This window comes from Sceloporus occidentalis, unplaced genomic scaffold, assembly GCF_023333645.1.
Source record: "Sceloporus occidentalis isolate IW3139 unplaced genomic scaffold, rSceOcc1.0.p SCAF_25, whole genome shotgun sequence".
NCBI lineage: Eukaryota > Metazoa > Chordata > Lepidosauria > Squamata > Phrynosomatidae > Sceloporus > Sceloporus occidentalis.
This window is the reverse complement of record NW_028317005.1, coordinates 3,667,045-3,685,299: the sequence shown is the minus strand read 5'-3', so window position 1 is coordinate 3,685,299 and position 18,255 is coordinate 3,667,045. Positions and strand designations below refer to the sequence as shown.

Genomic DNA, 18,255 nt, shown 5'->3' with positions numbered 1-18,255 from the left:
TATATGGTGACCCAATTGTTTTTGGTATATTACCCAGTAAGTCACAATTCGCAACACAAAATATCAACTCCATTGAATCCAAACGTTTTGAAAACAGTTAAACAAATTTTAATAATTAAAGCCTACTTTTTGGATTGTAACATGAACAGCAGCCTGCGTAGATATTTTGAAGGTGCTGTTCCAGACTTTCCCCCAACCTTCCTAGATATTTACATTATGTACTAATATCGAATGCATTTAAATAAGCTTATTCCTTTTTTCGAAACATCCCATTTTGCTGTATTTTCTGTTGAAAACATTTCAGCTGTGGCTCTGAATCCTGTCTGTCTTCACTGTTAAGCCTGCCCATATCTGACATCACAGATGTCACAGTCTGCTCTTCTAATAACGCATCACACAGAACATCTAACTCAATCACGCTGACTGGCCATCGCTGTGTAAAGGTGGACCTGTAAAGCTTTGCTGTTTCACATGCATGAGTGTGAAATTGCAGGTGGTCAGATTGTGATATAATACATAGGGAAGGGCCTTGAAAGAATGATAGGACTCTGTTGCTAGGCAACTGCAGTTTTTCATTAAACTTTTAAACACAGTTTTTAAGAGACAGGAAGCATTAAAGAGAAAAACAAAGACAGCTTTTCTTTTTCTCTACATAATACAGATGTGTTTAAGAGGCCCCTAGATAGAACTGCAGCTTTAAAACGCACTTGTAAGTTAAGCAGGAAAATTGCTCAGAGACATAAATGAAATTGACTACTATGCTAAAGTGGGGGCCGATATAGTTACATTGCATAAAATGCTCTCAGTTCTAATGACTGATGAGCCTGTGGAAGTATTTAAGGTCATAGACAATAAACTTTATCTTACTAATCAATTACAGGCAATGTGTTGATGCTTTCACATGAAGAGATCCAAATATAATTTCCCTGTCGATAGGTCAATGTCTGAGCAAAAACAGACGCGTACAATAAACGGTACTGGAAGCAGCTAAACGCAAACATGATTCACGTCTTCATTGTTCACACTATCCTTGTACCCGAGGTCCAGCTAAAGTAAACCGGATACAGTTGTAATGTTTAGGGAGACGACGTTGGTGAATAGGCCATATTCTGACACTGTATCTGCGTGCATGTTATCAAAAATCGGTTTCGTTTCACTGATTGTGTTTCAATTTTTATTTTATTTTTACAAAAAAAAAAAAAGGGGCTGGAGATGGGGGATCAGACACAGCGGCATGAAAAGGAGAGCCAGCAAGGAGGCAGAGAAACAGAGACAGCACATAACCATTCGGCTCATCTGGTCTGCCGGTTTACCTGATGTAGCGACTTAGACCTTACTCACTCCTTAGGATATTTATCCCATGCATGTTTAAATTCCCTCACTGTATTCACATCTAGCACTGCTCCTGGGAGGCTGTTCCATTTCTCTACCACTCTCTTCGTAAACTAGAACACCCTTACAGCAGAGCATCTGCAAGGATTTACCTGTGTTTGCTGCTTTTCTTTTTTGGCCAGGCTCGGCCCCCTGGGGAGAAACTTGTCAGTGCCCCACCCCAGTATGTGTGTGGAACTTCAAATAGCTATGGCAACGTGGAAAACACCCCCATTTTACAACATCAGCAGAATCACTAATGCTATTACAATACATAAGAATGCATAAAAATGACAGGAAACCATCACTATTCCTGTCCTTATAGCCAGTCATATACCTGTATATTATTTTATACTAACAAGTAACAACCCCATGTTTATGAGCATCAATTGGATTTGACAGCACTGTCTGCAGATTTCGAATTCCCCATCTTTATTGTTCCAACTGTAAAGAGCCCTTTCAGCTGCTTTAACGGAAAACTACTTCCAATCCTGAATGGGTGACCTCTCGTTCTTCTGCACATCCCGCCACTACATGTACTAACACAGATTATTTTATTTACTCAAACAGATGCCAGTCCCGTTAATGCGCCCCGGCAGCCTCCTGAAACGGTTACGCGGAGCAATAAGTATAAAGTCCCTGAGCGCCAATCAAAGCCAACACCGTCGCGAATTCACGTGGAAACCCAAGCGCGCAAAACTCGCGCTGCCAGCATCACCACATCCTTTAATACCATACCTCGCCTGTGCAAAGATGGCGACATGAAACCGCACGTCATCTCGTCCCGCCCCCTTTTGTAGCGTCAGGTGACACAACAAGCCTGGGTAGGTGTAGCGCCCCCAGATTCTGGCCACGCCCCCCGGCAGTTGGATTCGGAGCTCCTAAGCCGCCTCTCAGTAAGTTCATATCTGTCCGAGAGTGGGGTCTGCAGAGAGTACGACGGGGACAGAGGGAAACTCAATCTGAGCGCAACCCGCTATCGGACCGGGGGTACGCGCTGGCCCCGCCGACGATCCAGCAGCCGCCGTGGGGAGGCGAACCCGCCGCTCCCCTTCCCAGGGAGGGTGGCTGAGGTGAGAGCGGGACCATGTTGCGCCTCGTTTCGCTGAAGTTCGGCCGCTTATACCGCTACGTAAAGCTGTTGTTTGTGGCCAGCCTGCTGGTGGTGATGCTGCTCAACACGCACTCGCTGTTCGCCTCTTTCCAGCGGAACGAGCTCACCGACCGCCGCTTCCTCAGTTTCAATAAGTGCCCGGCGTGCTTCGGGACCAGCTGGTGCCGGAAGTTCATGAACGGGCAGCTGAGCTTCGAAGGCTGGGCCAGGCTCCGGCTCCTCGACTTCTTCAACGTCAAGAACGTGCACTTCGCCCAGTACGGGGAGCCCCGGGAGGGTAGCCGCCGGGTGGTGCTCAAGCGCCTGGGCTCCAACCAAGAGCTGGCCGAGTTGGACCAGCGGATCTGTAAGAGAGCCACTGGTCGGCCACGCTGCGATCTCATCCAGGCCATGTACAAAACGAACTTCGCCCGCCTAAACGGGGATGTCAGGCTGCTGACCCCGGACGTGGTGGAGGGCTGGTCGGACCTGGTGCACTGCCCCTCGCAGCGACTGCTGGACAGAGTGGTCCGGAGATACGCCGAGATCAAGGACTCCGGCAGCTTCTTACTCAAGAACCTCAAGGACACGGAGCGCATGCAGCTGCTGCTCACCCTGGCATTCAACCCCGAGCCGCTGGTGCTGCAGGTGAGTCACCCAATGGCCCCTCTGCCCCTGCCAACTCTCATCACTCTCAGCCATTACCAAGCTGGAGGTCAGGCTGTGTTGGTAACTCTAATTCAACTACCTGTCCACCTCTTGGCACCTGTAACGCCTGCTGTACCCGCACGGGGTATTTGGGGCTCCTGATGAGCCGATCCCTGCTCTTCCCGCAATAACCTGCTGTGGTCTGCAATCCCCTTAATGCTTTTGCGCATGCTGGGGATTGTAGTCGGCAGAAGTTCCGTGGCTCTGGGTGAGTGTGGAAGCGATGCTCGGGGTAAACACGAGGCGGGGGTGGGATGAATCCTCTCGGTGTGTTGGACGAGCCCAGCTGCTCTTCCCTTGATGGTTGAGGTGGCAGCAGGTGGCTTCCGTGTGTTCTTCTCCTGTCCTCTTGTTGCAATTTACTGTTAAGAGTCGCCCCTGGTCCGCTCTGTCTCTGGGCACATTCTTTGCTCTCTGGGCTAGGAGTTTATACCATGTCTAGTGTTTGTCTGAGATCCAGAGAAGAAGACAATCAGCCTGCTAACGGCATCTGTGTGTCCCATCTAATGATTCTGTATGGTTTTGTATGCTTCATAGTAACATAGCTGGTAAATCCGGGTGTTAAATTCCCATGTAATGTTTTATTTTAGTGAGAGGGTGGTAGCTAAATGGAACGGCCTCCCGTCAGAACTGAGAAGGGCTAATGCAGTGAAGGAATTTAACCATGCATATGGTTGCCATAAAGCTGTCCTGAATCTAAGACCAGACCAACTACTGATTAAGGTTTGGGTCTTTACATCTGGAAAAGCGGGCAGAACAGACGGGCGAATGATTTTTAACAATCGTGCACCCTCTATAAGTTTGTATTCCATTCACACCCTTCCTGATATAACTTCTGGATGGATCACTACTGACTGTAGTTTCTGTTCCAGATTATCTTTAACCAGCAGAGTTTTCTTATTGTTTTCTCCTTTTGGTGTTTGTAGCTGTTTTTATTGGTATATGAATGTAGATGTTCAGTTCATCCCTTGTGTAGGCAGTGCTTGTTGGCGCATGTTGGTAACAGCTGCTCGGTGCTGCCATGACTTGGTATTTCTTATAGGAGACTAGTTGGCCATCAATACTTATTCTACAGAAGCCTACGACTGGTTGATTGACAGGTAATCAAACTGTAAATGTTGGGGGCTTTAAGTCCCTGCGTAACGCGAGAGAATTACGTGTTCGATTCTAAAGGGGGGTTCAGTTTCTTTTCTGGTCGCCGGTGTTGAGTCATGTTTGTGAGTAACTGAGCTGGAGCCGGGCGCTCCGCCGCTTTTACATATAAAGTACACGTTTAGTCGCGCAATCAAGTAGTTGCTCATGTAGTTTGTGGATGAGCCGTCAGGCAAGCGAAACGTGGGGGCGACATAATAGAACGTTTGTCTGTTTCTGAAGAATAAGATCCATTGATGCTTTGTTGTTAATATTTGTCGGGTTGCGTAATTTTGTCGCCGGTTGCTTATTTTAACATCGCTCGGCGTGCAGGAACTCTGAATTTCTTGTCTGTGAAAGAAATGTGTGGAGTGAGTGCTGTAGATGGCAGTGCCGGCAATGCTGCTGTTTTATTTTTTTATTGTACAATCCGCGCCTTATGATAACCTGGTGGCATTCGATTTACGGGGGCAGTCCTGGTCCTTTAGGTTATTAGGATGAAAGATTGTCTTTACCTCTGTAGATATATTTCTCTGATCTAATACAGAGTAATCGAGCTAGAAGATTATTGAAGAAGAGCAAGAATGTGGCCACCAGATGCCCGTCTGCGGCTGTTCAGATAGCGGGACTCCTTGTGGTTTCCAGGTGCCCTGAGAACTTGTAGCGTGCGATGTTTCTGTCCGCATCGTGTTGTGCATCTTGTGTGTTTAGCTGCCCTTTACAATACTTTGATGTCGGACCTGAATGTCGATATAAAACCAACGCGGTGATTTGTAGAAAGTCCCGTGTGTGTTCATACATCTTAACTCAAAATCCTAACGCCGGGATGCGCTGGAGGAAAACTGTTTTTCCGAAGATTCTGTGGCAGTGATGCCACTCAATGCCTTCTATAAAATATATACCGAAAGTAGCTGGAAGGTATGTTTGCTCCAAAAACATTGAACGTTAATGGCACGCATTTTTTTCACGCGTAAGCCTAGCGGTTACAAATGAGTCTACAGAGGTGTCTGTACAGAACGGTCACCTGATTTTATACGGGAGACTTTCTGGTGTAAATCCGTCACAATGTGTAAAGGCTGTTGGTAAACCGGACACTTGATGCATTGTTTCTAGAAGCTGCTCTTGTATGTTGACTGTGACACACACACACACACACACACACACACACACACACACACACACACACACACACACACAGAGCAGTTGGTGCTTTGGTTTCCAGAAGATCTGTTGCATGATAAAGCACAGCCTGGTTCTTCTGCTTCCAGATCCCTTTCCAGCTGTTTACTACTCATCTAAACTCTTTATGGGTTCTTTAACCCTTGTGCTCGATCTAGCTATGCGTTTTTATAGCTAAATACGTCTCCCCTTAAAACGCCTTAACCGAGCAGAAACAAAGTACCTGTTCAACACACCTTGTCGCAGGTTGAGATTTAATCCGGAAAGGTATTGTGAGCCGCTTTGTAGCTCATGGCTTCTTAGAAGTATTTTTAGCTTTTGTTCTTATGAAGCCTTGTAAAGCTCTCACCTGTTTTGTTTTTTTTTGTACTGTAAACGTTTTCTAAAATTTTCTGGAGGCGAATGTTTAAAGGGACATTCAAGCCGATTACTTCACTGTCCCAGCCTTGCACTCTTACTGCTGATGGCACGGGCCAAGCTAAAAATAAGTAATAAGAAGTCGGGGATCCTATACCAATTATGCCAATATGTGTAAGGCTCCGTTGAATGACCATATTTTTTATATATTTCTTTGAATATATAAAAATGTATTAACATTTTCTCATTGGAAGAAAACCGGGTAGTGGTTTATTATCAAAAAAATGTGCTGGGCGGCAGTGACCACGGCATACGTATTTCTTGTGGTCAAACTCTATTATAGGCACCGGTTTCTCTCTGCAGCAGATTAATGCCACAACTCGCAAATCCTTACTACTTGTTATGTCAGGTTCCATCTTCTGCCTGCAGTTCAAATTGACAGCGAATGTTATTACTTAACGCGGTGCAAGTTGTTTCTGTGAACTGTGAATCATTTATGACACTTGGAAGCTTTTCCGTGCTGAATGATGTATGTAGTCTGCGCTCTTACATGCTCAATGCACACTCGTGCCACTTGATGGGTCATACTTTTCATGAACGACCGTTGAGCATCCAGGAATGGGTGGTATAAAGCTTGGTACGGAATGATGATTTTATAGCATAATTGCTAAATTAAATTCTTTGATTTCAAACAGACCTATAATTATTGGGTTAAAAGAGAGCCATAATATGATTTTGTTCTCACAGTAAGAGCAAAAAGCCATTTGGCCAGGTTTTTCTTGAATGATAAATAAAAAATAAATTGTCCAGTAATGGCTATTTATGTCTTTCTTTCACAATTAAACCCCATTTTATGTGTACTTTTTTAAGAAAATATTTTTACAATTTATTTTGTTAATCTTTGCTTCAGTTTAAAGAATATTTTCTGTGCCGCTCTTCTGAGAGCTGGAGTTGCTGCTTTCTCTATCTGAAAGAAGTAGACTTTTTACTATAGATTTTATTTCTTATGTGTCTGATTTATCTTAAATGTAGCTGTCCTATCTTACCCTTTGTATCATACATATTGCAGGGTGCAAAATGTTCGTTTCAATCCAATGCATGACTATTTATATCCACTAAACGTACAGTGCGGCGGAAAATGATGCTTTATAAGTTTAATTAACCAAAAAATCACTATCTCTGGATTACTTAGTTTGCCCCCTGAAGATTGTGTGGATCTGCATTGATAAAAACATAGAACTTCACAGCCGATGAGAACCGATCAACCCGTCTGCTCTGCCCTTTTTTCCTGATGTAAAGTCTTAACCAATCCTAGGTCTTAGATACCGGATAGCCGTATGCCTATCCCGTGCATGTTTCAATTCCATCACTGTAATAACCTTTGCCGTCTTGGTGAAGTAAAACTTCCTTACATTACATCTAGACTTCTTACCCTCTAGTTTTTGATTATGACGTCTCGTTCTAACGTTTCACCTCCTTTCAAATTAGCTTCACTCCTGTACTTAGTTGGAAACATTGAAGTATTTTAAGGGGTTTATCACCTCCCTCTCTCATCTCCTCCGAGCAATACATATTTAGATCCCCTAGTCTTTCCTGATGATTTTGTATCTAGCAGACCATTTACCATTTTGGCAGCCCCCCCCCCCCACTCTCTTCAATGTGTCAATATCCTTCTCAATAGGAGGTCTCCAGAACTGTACACAATAGTCTAGGCGAGACGTCCCTCTTCCTGCTACTAATGCCACCGGCTATACAACCCAACACACTGCTTGCTTTGGAACAATAGTAGCCAGGCTTAGTAATATTTACTTTCTATTACTAGAAACATTGTTTGTTTTTATAGAGCACCAGCAGATTCTGTGGCGCTAATACAATAGGGATAATCAAGATAAGCAATAACCCTAAAAGTCACGATAACTAAACTTGGCAAGCGTTGCACACGTTCAGGTGTCGTAGTATAAACTACTTGCGAGTTTAGAGCCTGTTAGCTTTTATGACTGCATACAGTTATGAGAAATAAATGATGTCACTTGACCTTTCCTTTTAATTTTATAAACTCATTTGGTGCCTGTATATGCTCGGTCCTGCTATTTTATGTGTGATTTATCTGCTAGGTTAGAACCCTGACGACCCCTGATATTTAAACCATTTGAGCTAGGTTCATCGTAGGGGTCTATTCACTATGGGGGTGTTTCAACTACACAGCTTTACTATTCATTAGGAAGGGCCTACCACAGAAAGCTTCTGCTTCAGTGAGAGCTTGACTAGCCCTGTGACATTTCAGTCTCCTCGCCCATAGAATTATGCATCATACAAGGCCAGGTCAGCCCTTCACTATGCATCATAAAGTGCTGATACTGATAAGCGCTTCCAATATGATGCAAAACAGTTGAAGCGGCGACTCTGAGGCCACCTCACCCTGCAGTAAATCAGCTCTTCAGCGTCCCTCTCAGCCCAGTTACTTAAACACTTCTTAGTAATCGTGGTTGGAGCAAGGTGGCTATTCCTCCCAGTAGCCTCCAGGCCCAACAAGACACTGCTCTGGCACTGTGTGTTTTCCATGGCGTTTCTGCTTTCTCTCATGTGGTTTTCCGTTCTCATGAATGCGATTGGTATATTACAGGGGGGGAAGGCAACATGCAGCTTTTTTGTGACAAATGAATGAATAATTTAGGAGCCCAGGATGGATGCGTGCCCAGAGATCAGTGTAAAATGGAACAAAACTCTTCTCCAGTAGTAGCGTTTTAGGAGCCGACCTCCCGGGAGTTGTTCCTCTCTGCATTTATATGTTAATCCATATCCAGAATTACCCAGAAATTGGAGCGGTGCAGCAAGCTATGTGGCTCTGACTACTGACACTGAATGAAAATAAATCTTTCACTTGGGCAGCCTCGTAACACAACTGAGTAGCTTTTACTTTCATACCTCATTGTTGATCTAATGAAAACGGCGTGTGGAAATAGCAGAATGCATTAGCGGTTACGTTTTTAGCCCCTTTTACAGGCTCGATCCTTTTTTATTGGTGTCGGAATGCGGTGGTAACTAAATGCAGTGTTTGGATTACGATATTTAGGGATTTGAATCTGATCTTGGAGGTTATTTGTCGTGTGGATTACTGTAAAGCAGCATTTCTAATAAAACTGTCCCAATCACTAATGATTGTCGGTTAAGTTAATCCCTCTGGAGGGTGGTTGGCCCTGTTGGGATATCGAGCAGAGGTCACTGGATTAGTACTGCAGCTGTAGGCGTTATAGGCTTGTTCATGGTTGGCTATACGTTGCTTTAACAAGTGACTGCTATCTAATGCATTATGTTGTTGGTCATCAACTAATTGACCTGTGTGGAGGCTTTGCACGTGCAAAGCCGTAAAATAAGGTCACGTGATGGATTCTCGAAGGGAAACAGTAACATCTTTAGCAAGAAGGGGGGAATTAATGCCATAGTATGACGCGTAATGGATTCCTACTTTTCCAGACCATCTAGGTCTCTTCTTCAGGCGTTTGAAACAGACGTTGCTCATCCATTATACGTGAGTTTGCCAATAAATGTATCATCTTTACCAAATTTGCTTTCTCTCTTTCTATGGCAAACACGGTATGACTCTGTACCTGCATGGAAGTGTAAGCTTCTTGGTCAGTGCTGAGGATAAATTGGAGATCGGATGAGTTTCCACATTCCGCTATATTAACAAATAATCATCTCGGTCTTTTTTTCTTCCTCTTTTAGTTCTAATCTGTTTGCAAAGCTGTTAAATCTAATTGTACAAAATCCATGCAGGGATAATTTGTTGAAAAACTTATCTGCCTTTTAAATCCTTTATCAAAGTGTGTTAGTTTGAACATTTTAAAAGTTGCTGTTTGATTTTTTTCTTTCTTTAGAATTATTAGCATAGCTGAAATTTAAGGTTACATAATATGATGCAATAAATTGCTGAGAGTGATCTCCATGTTAAAAAATAAATAAATAAATATATATATCTATATATTTTGCTTCTGTTTGAAACAAGAAAAAAAAAATAATCTGGTAAAATATTTTTCCATCTTGTATACCCTGATATTTAAATATCTCCAATCTGCATAATTTCGTGAAGTTTATTGCCTATAATTGTTAGCACTTGACAATTCTGCAGCATGAGGAAATGATTGATTCAGCTTTTATGGCTAATGTACAAATCTTTGACATCTGCTGTCTGAGTTCTCCCATCCTAAGAAGAGATTATCCTCCATATATTTGACAGACTGAAATAATTAAAGCATGGTGCCCTGCCTTTGGTTTACTTGCTAACCTCTGTACTCTACTGTACATCTGTCTGTGCTAATCTACAGGAGGCAATTCATTAACCTATTTCTCACGAGGACCCCGTCGCTGAATATACATTTTTTTCAGCTTTAAAAGTTCTCCACGTTCTAAAAACTGATACTTAAAATATATGTATATTCTTTGTCTTTTGAAAGCATGGCTTGATTCTGCGTAGCTGTTAATATCATCATGATAGACCTATATCTGCTGTTTTAATTAAATCTTGGGACTGGAGCACAATCTCTTATGTTTTATATGTTTTTTCTTTCCTTTTTTCCATATTATTGTATGTGCTATGCATTTTTTATGTTCTGAATGCATAGTTTTACAGTCTTAGTCATGTATTTGGTAGATACAGCTTTGTTCTTTTTTCCAGCCATAGATAGGTGTGTTGAGCTGAACACAAGCTAGGTTTTCAGGAGAGTTCCAGTTGTATGACTCTCCCCGTTTGGGGTTCTGCTAAGCGCAAGGAAATATTTAAACATAGCATGGTGGCAGGGCTTCACTCCTGCAGACGGGATGCCGGTTTCGGGCCGTGTGATCCAGGCGCGCCCTTCTCTGTCTGTAGAACCTGCTCCTTTCAGAGTCGAAGAGGCTCGCGCATCTGCAATACCCATTCTTCTAGTATCCTGGCGGTGAAGGGATGCAGATTGCATTCGCATTACATTGTTTCACGGAAGCTCTAACTAAACACAGCTGTCAAAGGTATTTTTTCTGTTGTGTTAAGTAAATTAGAGCTCTGCGTCTCTCGTGACATGAGATTACAAACACAGCAGCCTCTCGGCTTTTTTCACCAGGACTTCATTAAAGGGTTAATACGAAGGGCTGCACAATGGTTATGGAAGATGTTACTTTTCATTTGAATGATGATATCATCTGCTCAGTGACCATCTCATGTGCCTTCAGTAGAGGGTTAGGCAGCTTGTGTCCAGTTTTTTTTATTACTGCCGTTCTCATTCAGCGTTGCTTGTTTTTTATTTATTTTTTTTTGGTTTTCTTGCTAGTTATAAAGCTTTTTCTTTCTGTTCACAGTGTATATGTAGTGTGAGGGATTTTACATTGTGTTTTTTTTTTTGTTTGTTTTTTTTTTCTCTGTCTACATATATATAGATCTAATATAGTAATAATAATTTGTCATATGGCTTGCATAAAGTCATCAGCCCGTTCTGGCAGAGGGGTATGATTCTTGCCGCTGCTTCCAAAAAGGTCTAAGAAACACAGCAAGGTTTGATGGCACAAGGATAATGCAAATCTATTTCAACGCTTAACCCCCCCCTCCTTTTTACTGTGCCTTCATACCATTCTGGTGAATTATAAGACATGTTACAACCTGAGCTCTGGTATGTGCAAGCCTTTATTTGTTCTGCAGCACATGTTAGGAATACCTTGATGTCATTGTACAAAGAATTATACATACAGTCTAGGCCAGGGGTGGGCAATTAATTTTCCCATGGGGCCACATGAGAAATTGGAATGGTTTTAGAGGGCCAGACCTCTGCAAACTACAAACTCCGAAGCCTTGTCCATTTTGTTAACTTATGTGCTGTTTAATAAAGTTATTCAAGCCTACGTCATTGGTAGAGGTGCTTGAATAAGTAAGGCCTGAATAACTATTAGCACAGCACAGAAGTGAACAAAATGAACAAGGCTTCGGAGTGCATACCGTATTTTTCGCTCTATAAGACGCACCTGCTGATAAGACGCACCTATATTTTAGAGGAGAAAAAAAAGGAAAAAATATTTTGAGCTAAAAAATGGGCTAAAATATTTATTACAATAACTGAATAAGCTATGAACACAGTAAGACACACGCAGTAAGACACACGCAGTAAGACACACGCAGTAAGACACACACAGACACAGTAAGACACACACAGACACAGTAAGACACACACAGACACAGTGAGACACACACAGACACAGTGAGACACACACAGACACAGTGAGACACACACACAGTGAGACACACACAGACACAGTGAGACACACACAGACACAGTGAGACACACACAGACACAGTGAGACACACACAGACACAGTGAGACACACACAGACACAGTGAGACACAGACACAGTAAGACACACACAGACACAGTGAGACACACACAGACACAGTGAGACACACACAGACACAGTAAGACACACACAGACACAGTAAGACACACACAGACACAGTAAGACACACACAGACACAGTAAGACACACACACACACAGTAAGACACACACACACAAACACAGTAAGACACACACACACAGTAAGACCTCCCTCCCTAACCCCCCTTCTCAGTATCTCCCCTCTAACTCCCTAACCCCCCCTTCTCAGGATCTCCCCCCCCGCCCCGGTCACTTACCTTAAACTCCTGTGTTGGAAGCGTGAGGCGTTTGTCTCGGGTGCCGGCGCTTCACTGCTGATCGCCGGCGTCTGACGTCATATGCCGGCGCCCAGCGTAAAGCGCCGGCACCCGAGACAAACGCTTCCAACACAGGAGTTTAAGGTAAGTGACCGGGGCGGGGGGGGGACACCGGACTCATTGGTGAGTCACCAGGACACTCTTTGCGGGCCGGTCCGAGCTATTCAGCGGGCCGGATGTGGCCCGCGGGCCGTGCTTTGCCCAGGTCTGGTCTAGGCTGTGACTTCATTCCTCTTAAAGCCATAGCAGCGCATTCATGATAAGGTAAAAGTTTTATTTAAAATTAGGACGACACATGCGGGTTTTCATATTTGCACAACATAAAATGACCTGATAGGCCCTCCAAAACTGCCCAGCAGCGCTCACATGGTATATAAAGTGGCAGCGAGCTTTGCTGGAGGATGAGTTGGAAATATATGAATTTTGACCGGAAATGTCTTCAGCAATTTGCCATAACGGACGTACCCGATAGGTACCCATCCGTTTGGCGTCATGATCTATGATCAGTGTGATGACCAATCACATCTTGCAAGGCATAGCTGATGTTTAGACACTGGATGTGTCTCCAGCTCCAGCCTTGAGAGAGAGAGAGAGTAAAAATAAAAATCACCCAGTATCATGAGGCACTCGGATTGTTTATCCAGCCCCGTTTGTTTAACATGATCGTTTGTTTTACTGTCAACAGTTCACTACCTAAGTCTGGCACTATGCATGGCCTATAAGGTGCTGGGATGGTGTGGCATGTTATGTTGTTGTGCGCGTACCTGCATGTACCCGTGTGTGCACGTCTTTTTACTTCTCTGTGAAGCAGGCCATTCTTCATGAGTACCTGCAAATGTGATGAACCTTTTTGAGGTACCTAAAGGCTTATGTGATTCTTGTGAACCCCTTAAAGTGATTTATAATATCTTAAACACAAAAAAACTGATCTCGATACCGTTTTAACACTTTCAAGATTTCACTACAGCATATGGTGCAGTGGCAGTTATCTTATTGGACTATCATTGGCCAAGACTTAAAATATATCCCAAAAGTCAATGTACTAATTTTTGTTTGATTTGGCGTACTCTTGCACTAGATTATTTCAAGAGACTTTCCAAAGGGAGCTTCACCCCTTCCGTAATTCAGTGCGTACATTGCTAATTTAAGGGCTTCTTTCTGTAATGCGGTGATTTTCCGAACATTCTCCTTTTAATCCTTTTGTTAAACATGCATGATAAATATTTGGGTTCTTTCAGGTATTACTGATTTTAACCAAATTCTGGTTAAGAGAGGTTCTTGTACTGTTTGATTTATTATAACACACATCTATTAAAACTTTATTTATTATTAGATTGGTAACAAGTTCTAGGCTAATTAACTCCCTGATATAGGTTCCTGTTTTCACATGCAGTTGTTGACTTGTTTTATTTATTTTATTTTTTTTTAATTTAAATTCCTATCCAATGTAACCCTGAAGGGCGCTTTGCATTTAGCGACTAAGTAAATAAAGCTTTGTAATGTGTCTCATTTTAACTCGGCCTCCATTACAACTGACCCAGCTAAGACAAGGCATGTGAGTTGCTTTGTATTTTTAAACTGTTGCTAAGGAAATTGCTTAAAATGTCATTGCTTTTGTATGTGTTATGCTCGATGCATGAGACAAAGTTTCACATAAACAAAACAGCATGGGTGGAAAGCTGCGTCTTAGCAGAGCTTTGAGGTGTGAGACTGCTTGGAAGAAGACTGTCAACACGTCTCCAGAACAAACACCTAATAATTTAAGTGAAGTGTCTGTGCTGTGAATAGGGAGTCTTTGAGAAGTGAGCAGCTCAGACAGGTTTATTGGGTCACATCTGCTTTGCTGACAGAATAGTCCTCTGTGTTTCACCGTGCCATGCATCATCTTATTCCTGGCCTTATATCTGTGAACCAGGTCGTTCTTCATTATATGCACCTTTAGAAGAATGCTAAATATTTTCAGAGATCTATGAGGGGGGAAAGAAACTGAGCACAATGTAGTAGAAAACGGAAGTTATCCACAATGCTATTGGATGGTAGGACTGATAGTCTTCATAAGAATCAGCTGGATATATGGAAGAAGAGCAGAAAAGACTCCCGTATAGTGTTTCAAAGTTAAAAATCAGAATACAATTTATTATCGACTAAACAAACAATTGGCAGTGAGACCAGCTCAAGTGCTAAAGCACTTGTACAATTATACAGGTTACTGGTCTTGATGTCCTACCGGGGTGCAATATTTGTCTTCTACATGTTTTGTGATGAAGCGTCTGTGTAGGTTCATTCTGAGGTGCAGCTTAAGTCCCGTTTCTCCAATGTAGCCCCCCTTTGTCACATGCTGAACACTGTATTATGCATACCCCATGTACATGAGTATGAATCCTTGATGTATGTTTTGTTGTGACTGGCTGTGTTACTGTCTCATATGTAGACAACGTTTGCAGCGGGATTTGTTGCATAATTAGCATTTTTATTTGCTTCTGAATGTATATCTTCTTATATATATTGGAATTTGTATGTGTGTGTATATAATGTATATCATACAAATGTTTGTATTTTAGTTCATTTTAATGAAAAATAGATTCTGGTTGTTCTGGAGAGAAGCCAGTTCCTGGCAGTTACTAGATGAGTTTCTCATTCTAAATAGACAGACAGTTCTGCTGACATAAGGTGGGGTTATTTTGCGCTAGACTTCAAAGTGTGACTAAAACAAAGTGATCATCGTGCTTTTAATCTGAGCAGTTAAAGAAATCCAAGCGTTATAACCGTTTTATGCAGCAGCCTGTCAGCCTACGGTTTATGCATGCCAGCTAGCTTAATTCTGCCATTAAAGTCATGAATACTCCTACTGGATATATTAACAAAGTGGCGAGGTCAGATACTACTGCAGTCAGGGCTTTACTTTCACAAGAGGAGAACAAGCTGCTATGTCTGCTCGCTGGGCTTTAAGCATCTGTTAAATAATGTGTAAAGACGATGCTACATGCTTGTCAGGCAAATACAGCGTCTGATATGAAGATGGTTTTTAAACTGGGACTTTCTGATAACCTTTTCAAATTCCTAATTAAGTCACTGCACGCATGTCTCCATGCTAAACACGCCGTAGAGATAAAGATCTCTCATGCTCTGCTCAACACGATGAACATGAACCCATTCTGTCCAAGTAATGTACATTTTAAGAATTTTTCCATCTCACGTAGAGTAACTTTTGCCGACCTTATGTTTGCATCTTGTACAAAATCTGGCTGTTGGCTCTCTCATGTTCATGGTAGAGTAGTAACGATTTCAGGTATAGAGACACGTTGTATGCTTCTTTGAATAGGTTGGCCATTAGTGTTTAAAGCTGGAATATGTGGGAGAGTTTCGCAAAAAGAGGAAGGAAATTCCAGAGATTAGGGTCATTACGGAAAGTCCTGGGTAATGGCTGAGAAGAAAAGCAAGTTGAGGAAAGAGCCAAGTTTTGGAGCATATTTGGAGATAAGAGCAAAGATATTGGGTCACAGTGTTGAGTAACTGGTGCAGTGGGGTAATACATTGGTCTGACAGAGGTGTTCAGAATTGATTGGGGGAACTACATTGATCCAAAAGGAATATCACAAAGTAATTTAGTTTTTTTTGTTGAGACAAGGGAGTTTTCATGCAGTTTAGTCATGCCCAGTATAAGCTCCCCCCCATGATATTTTCCCTAGTAATAGTTATACACACAATAGTGTAATCACATCATTAGACTTAAATATTAAAATGTGTATGTATATAAACACACACACATCTAATTGGAACTGTGGCATCTGTAAACTCAAAGCAACGATTGCTGAGGTGATAGGTAGTTGTCTTTATAATGTCCTAAATGTTACTATTCAGCAAATTAAGTTACTTTGCAATTTATCCCCTCTGGGCTTAAATAACCTTTAGAAGCTTCTCGCACTGTTCTGCGTGTAAATGCCAGATTCCTGCTGAAGGGAGATAGATCTCTAGTGAATTTGAATCTCCTTCCCTATCCGGCAAAAATAAGTAATTTGCCTACTGAATTTGCTGTTCACAGCCCTAAAGAAGGAAATAGTTATACAAAATCAGTTTTGTACTGAAAGATTTTTGGCACTGCATGTTTTCTTTAGGTAGTCCATAAAATGTGTCAACAATGATTGAAACTCAGCCGTGTGTATATGTGTGTGTGTGTGTGTATGTATATATATGTGTATGTGTATATATATATATATCTATCTCTCATAATATTATTTTTTTTCTGAGAAGAACAAACAATGTTTAGTTGGTGCTTGACTAGTTTCCATACCGAGGAATAAATAGCCCTGATGTCCTAAACGTTTCAAGTCTTGAAAGTCCAGATCCTACCTTTTAAGTAGGAACTTGTTTAAAGTAAAGTTGGGCTTCTGAACTTAGGGATGTTCAACTTGGTCCAAGCTCAAAATGAGGGTTTCCCCCTCTTTTACTTTGTTACTCCAGCAATCAAATGTACTCTGTGGTGTCCCTCCATGCAAATGGTATAGGATTCTGCAGAACTCCCCCATATGAGTTTGCCCCACTCCAAGGTTTTTTCTGTGCAAATGTGTCCAGCCAAGCATTTCCATGTACGTGATATGGGTACCTTCAGTCGGCAGCACTGCTAGCTTTGCGGGCATGGGTCTATTTAGACCCCCATGAGCAGAAAGCACTTCTGGGTTTTGGACATTTCTTGTTAGTAGGTAGCTAAATGGGAAACCAATCTAATATCCATTCCTGGAAGGAAGCAGCCATCTAATGAGCCCCAATCACTCCTAATGTGTTTGTCATTCTAAACATGGTAGAATGAGATGTTCAGGTTTGTTAAATGCCATCGCAATTTTCACCTAAGATGTTTCATTTCCTCTTCAGTTAACCTGATTAGTTTGAGATGTATCTCTTGTAATAAACTGCTGCTCCACTAAGTCTAAATAACAAGGTAATGAAATTTTATTCAAAGTCATTTGAGGTCAAATTAAACGACATCTAATGTAGGAAGATTTAAGGTAGTCTATTAAAGAGACCCATGACACCTCCTGCACATGATGGGAGGCAGTGGAGAGCAGCAGCTCATTGGAACGTTGGCAAACAACCAAACGGCATGATGAGAGCGCCACTTACACTGATCAGATGTTTCGGAGATTAAAGATTAAATATATCCTGCGTTACTTGTTACGCAAATGATGTTACGTGAATTGATTGCAGTTATGATCATGGTATGACAAACTTCATTACTTATTTGTTAAAAAGGCAATAAACTAATGACAAGTTGGACGATGCACCATCAATGTGCTTAGCTTGTTTTGGCAGGCCTTTTTTAATTAAGGCTTGTTTGTACACTTTTTTAATTCATTTGTGATATTACTAATAAGTAATATTTTTTTCAGGTGGTTTGTTTAAAATAATGCTGTAAAATTCCTCTTTTTATTGGGAGGATGCAGATTTAAAATAATTGCAGTGGAGGGAGTTGGTTTGACACAAGACATCTATCTTTAACTGAAGTGTTATATGTAGTGCAAAACCAGCAAGACTTCTCTCGGGGCAGGTAGGCGAAAGCAGCTTGTCGGCTTAGCAGACAGTGGTTCAGGTGGATTCAAGTTCAATAGACTTGTGAGTATTCGTTTTTCCCTCTCTACTGTAAGATAGTTGCCACAATATTCCACTTAGTGTTGTTGCTCTTCTTGGCCAAGAGCTGTCTCTTCTGTCAA

At 42.1% G+C, this 18,255-nt stretch overlaps 1 protein-coding gene across 1 annotated transcript in view; it reads left to right on the top strand.

Moving 5' to 3' along the window:
• Positions 1–2,458: 2,458 nt before the first annotated feature.
• LOC149300269 (divergent protein kinase domain 2A) overlaps positions 2,459–18,255 on the top strand; it is a 32,931-nt gene continuing 17,134 nt past the window's right edge. The window contains exon 1 of the mRNA XM_089485444.1: positions 2,459–3,112. Coding sequence (XP_089341570.1) covers positions 2,459–3,112 — 654 coding nt within the window. The remainder of the gene's footprint in view (positions 3,113–18,255) is intronic.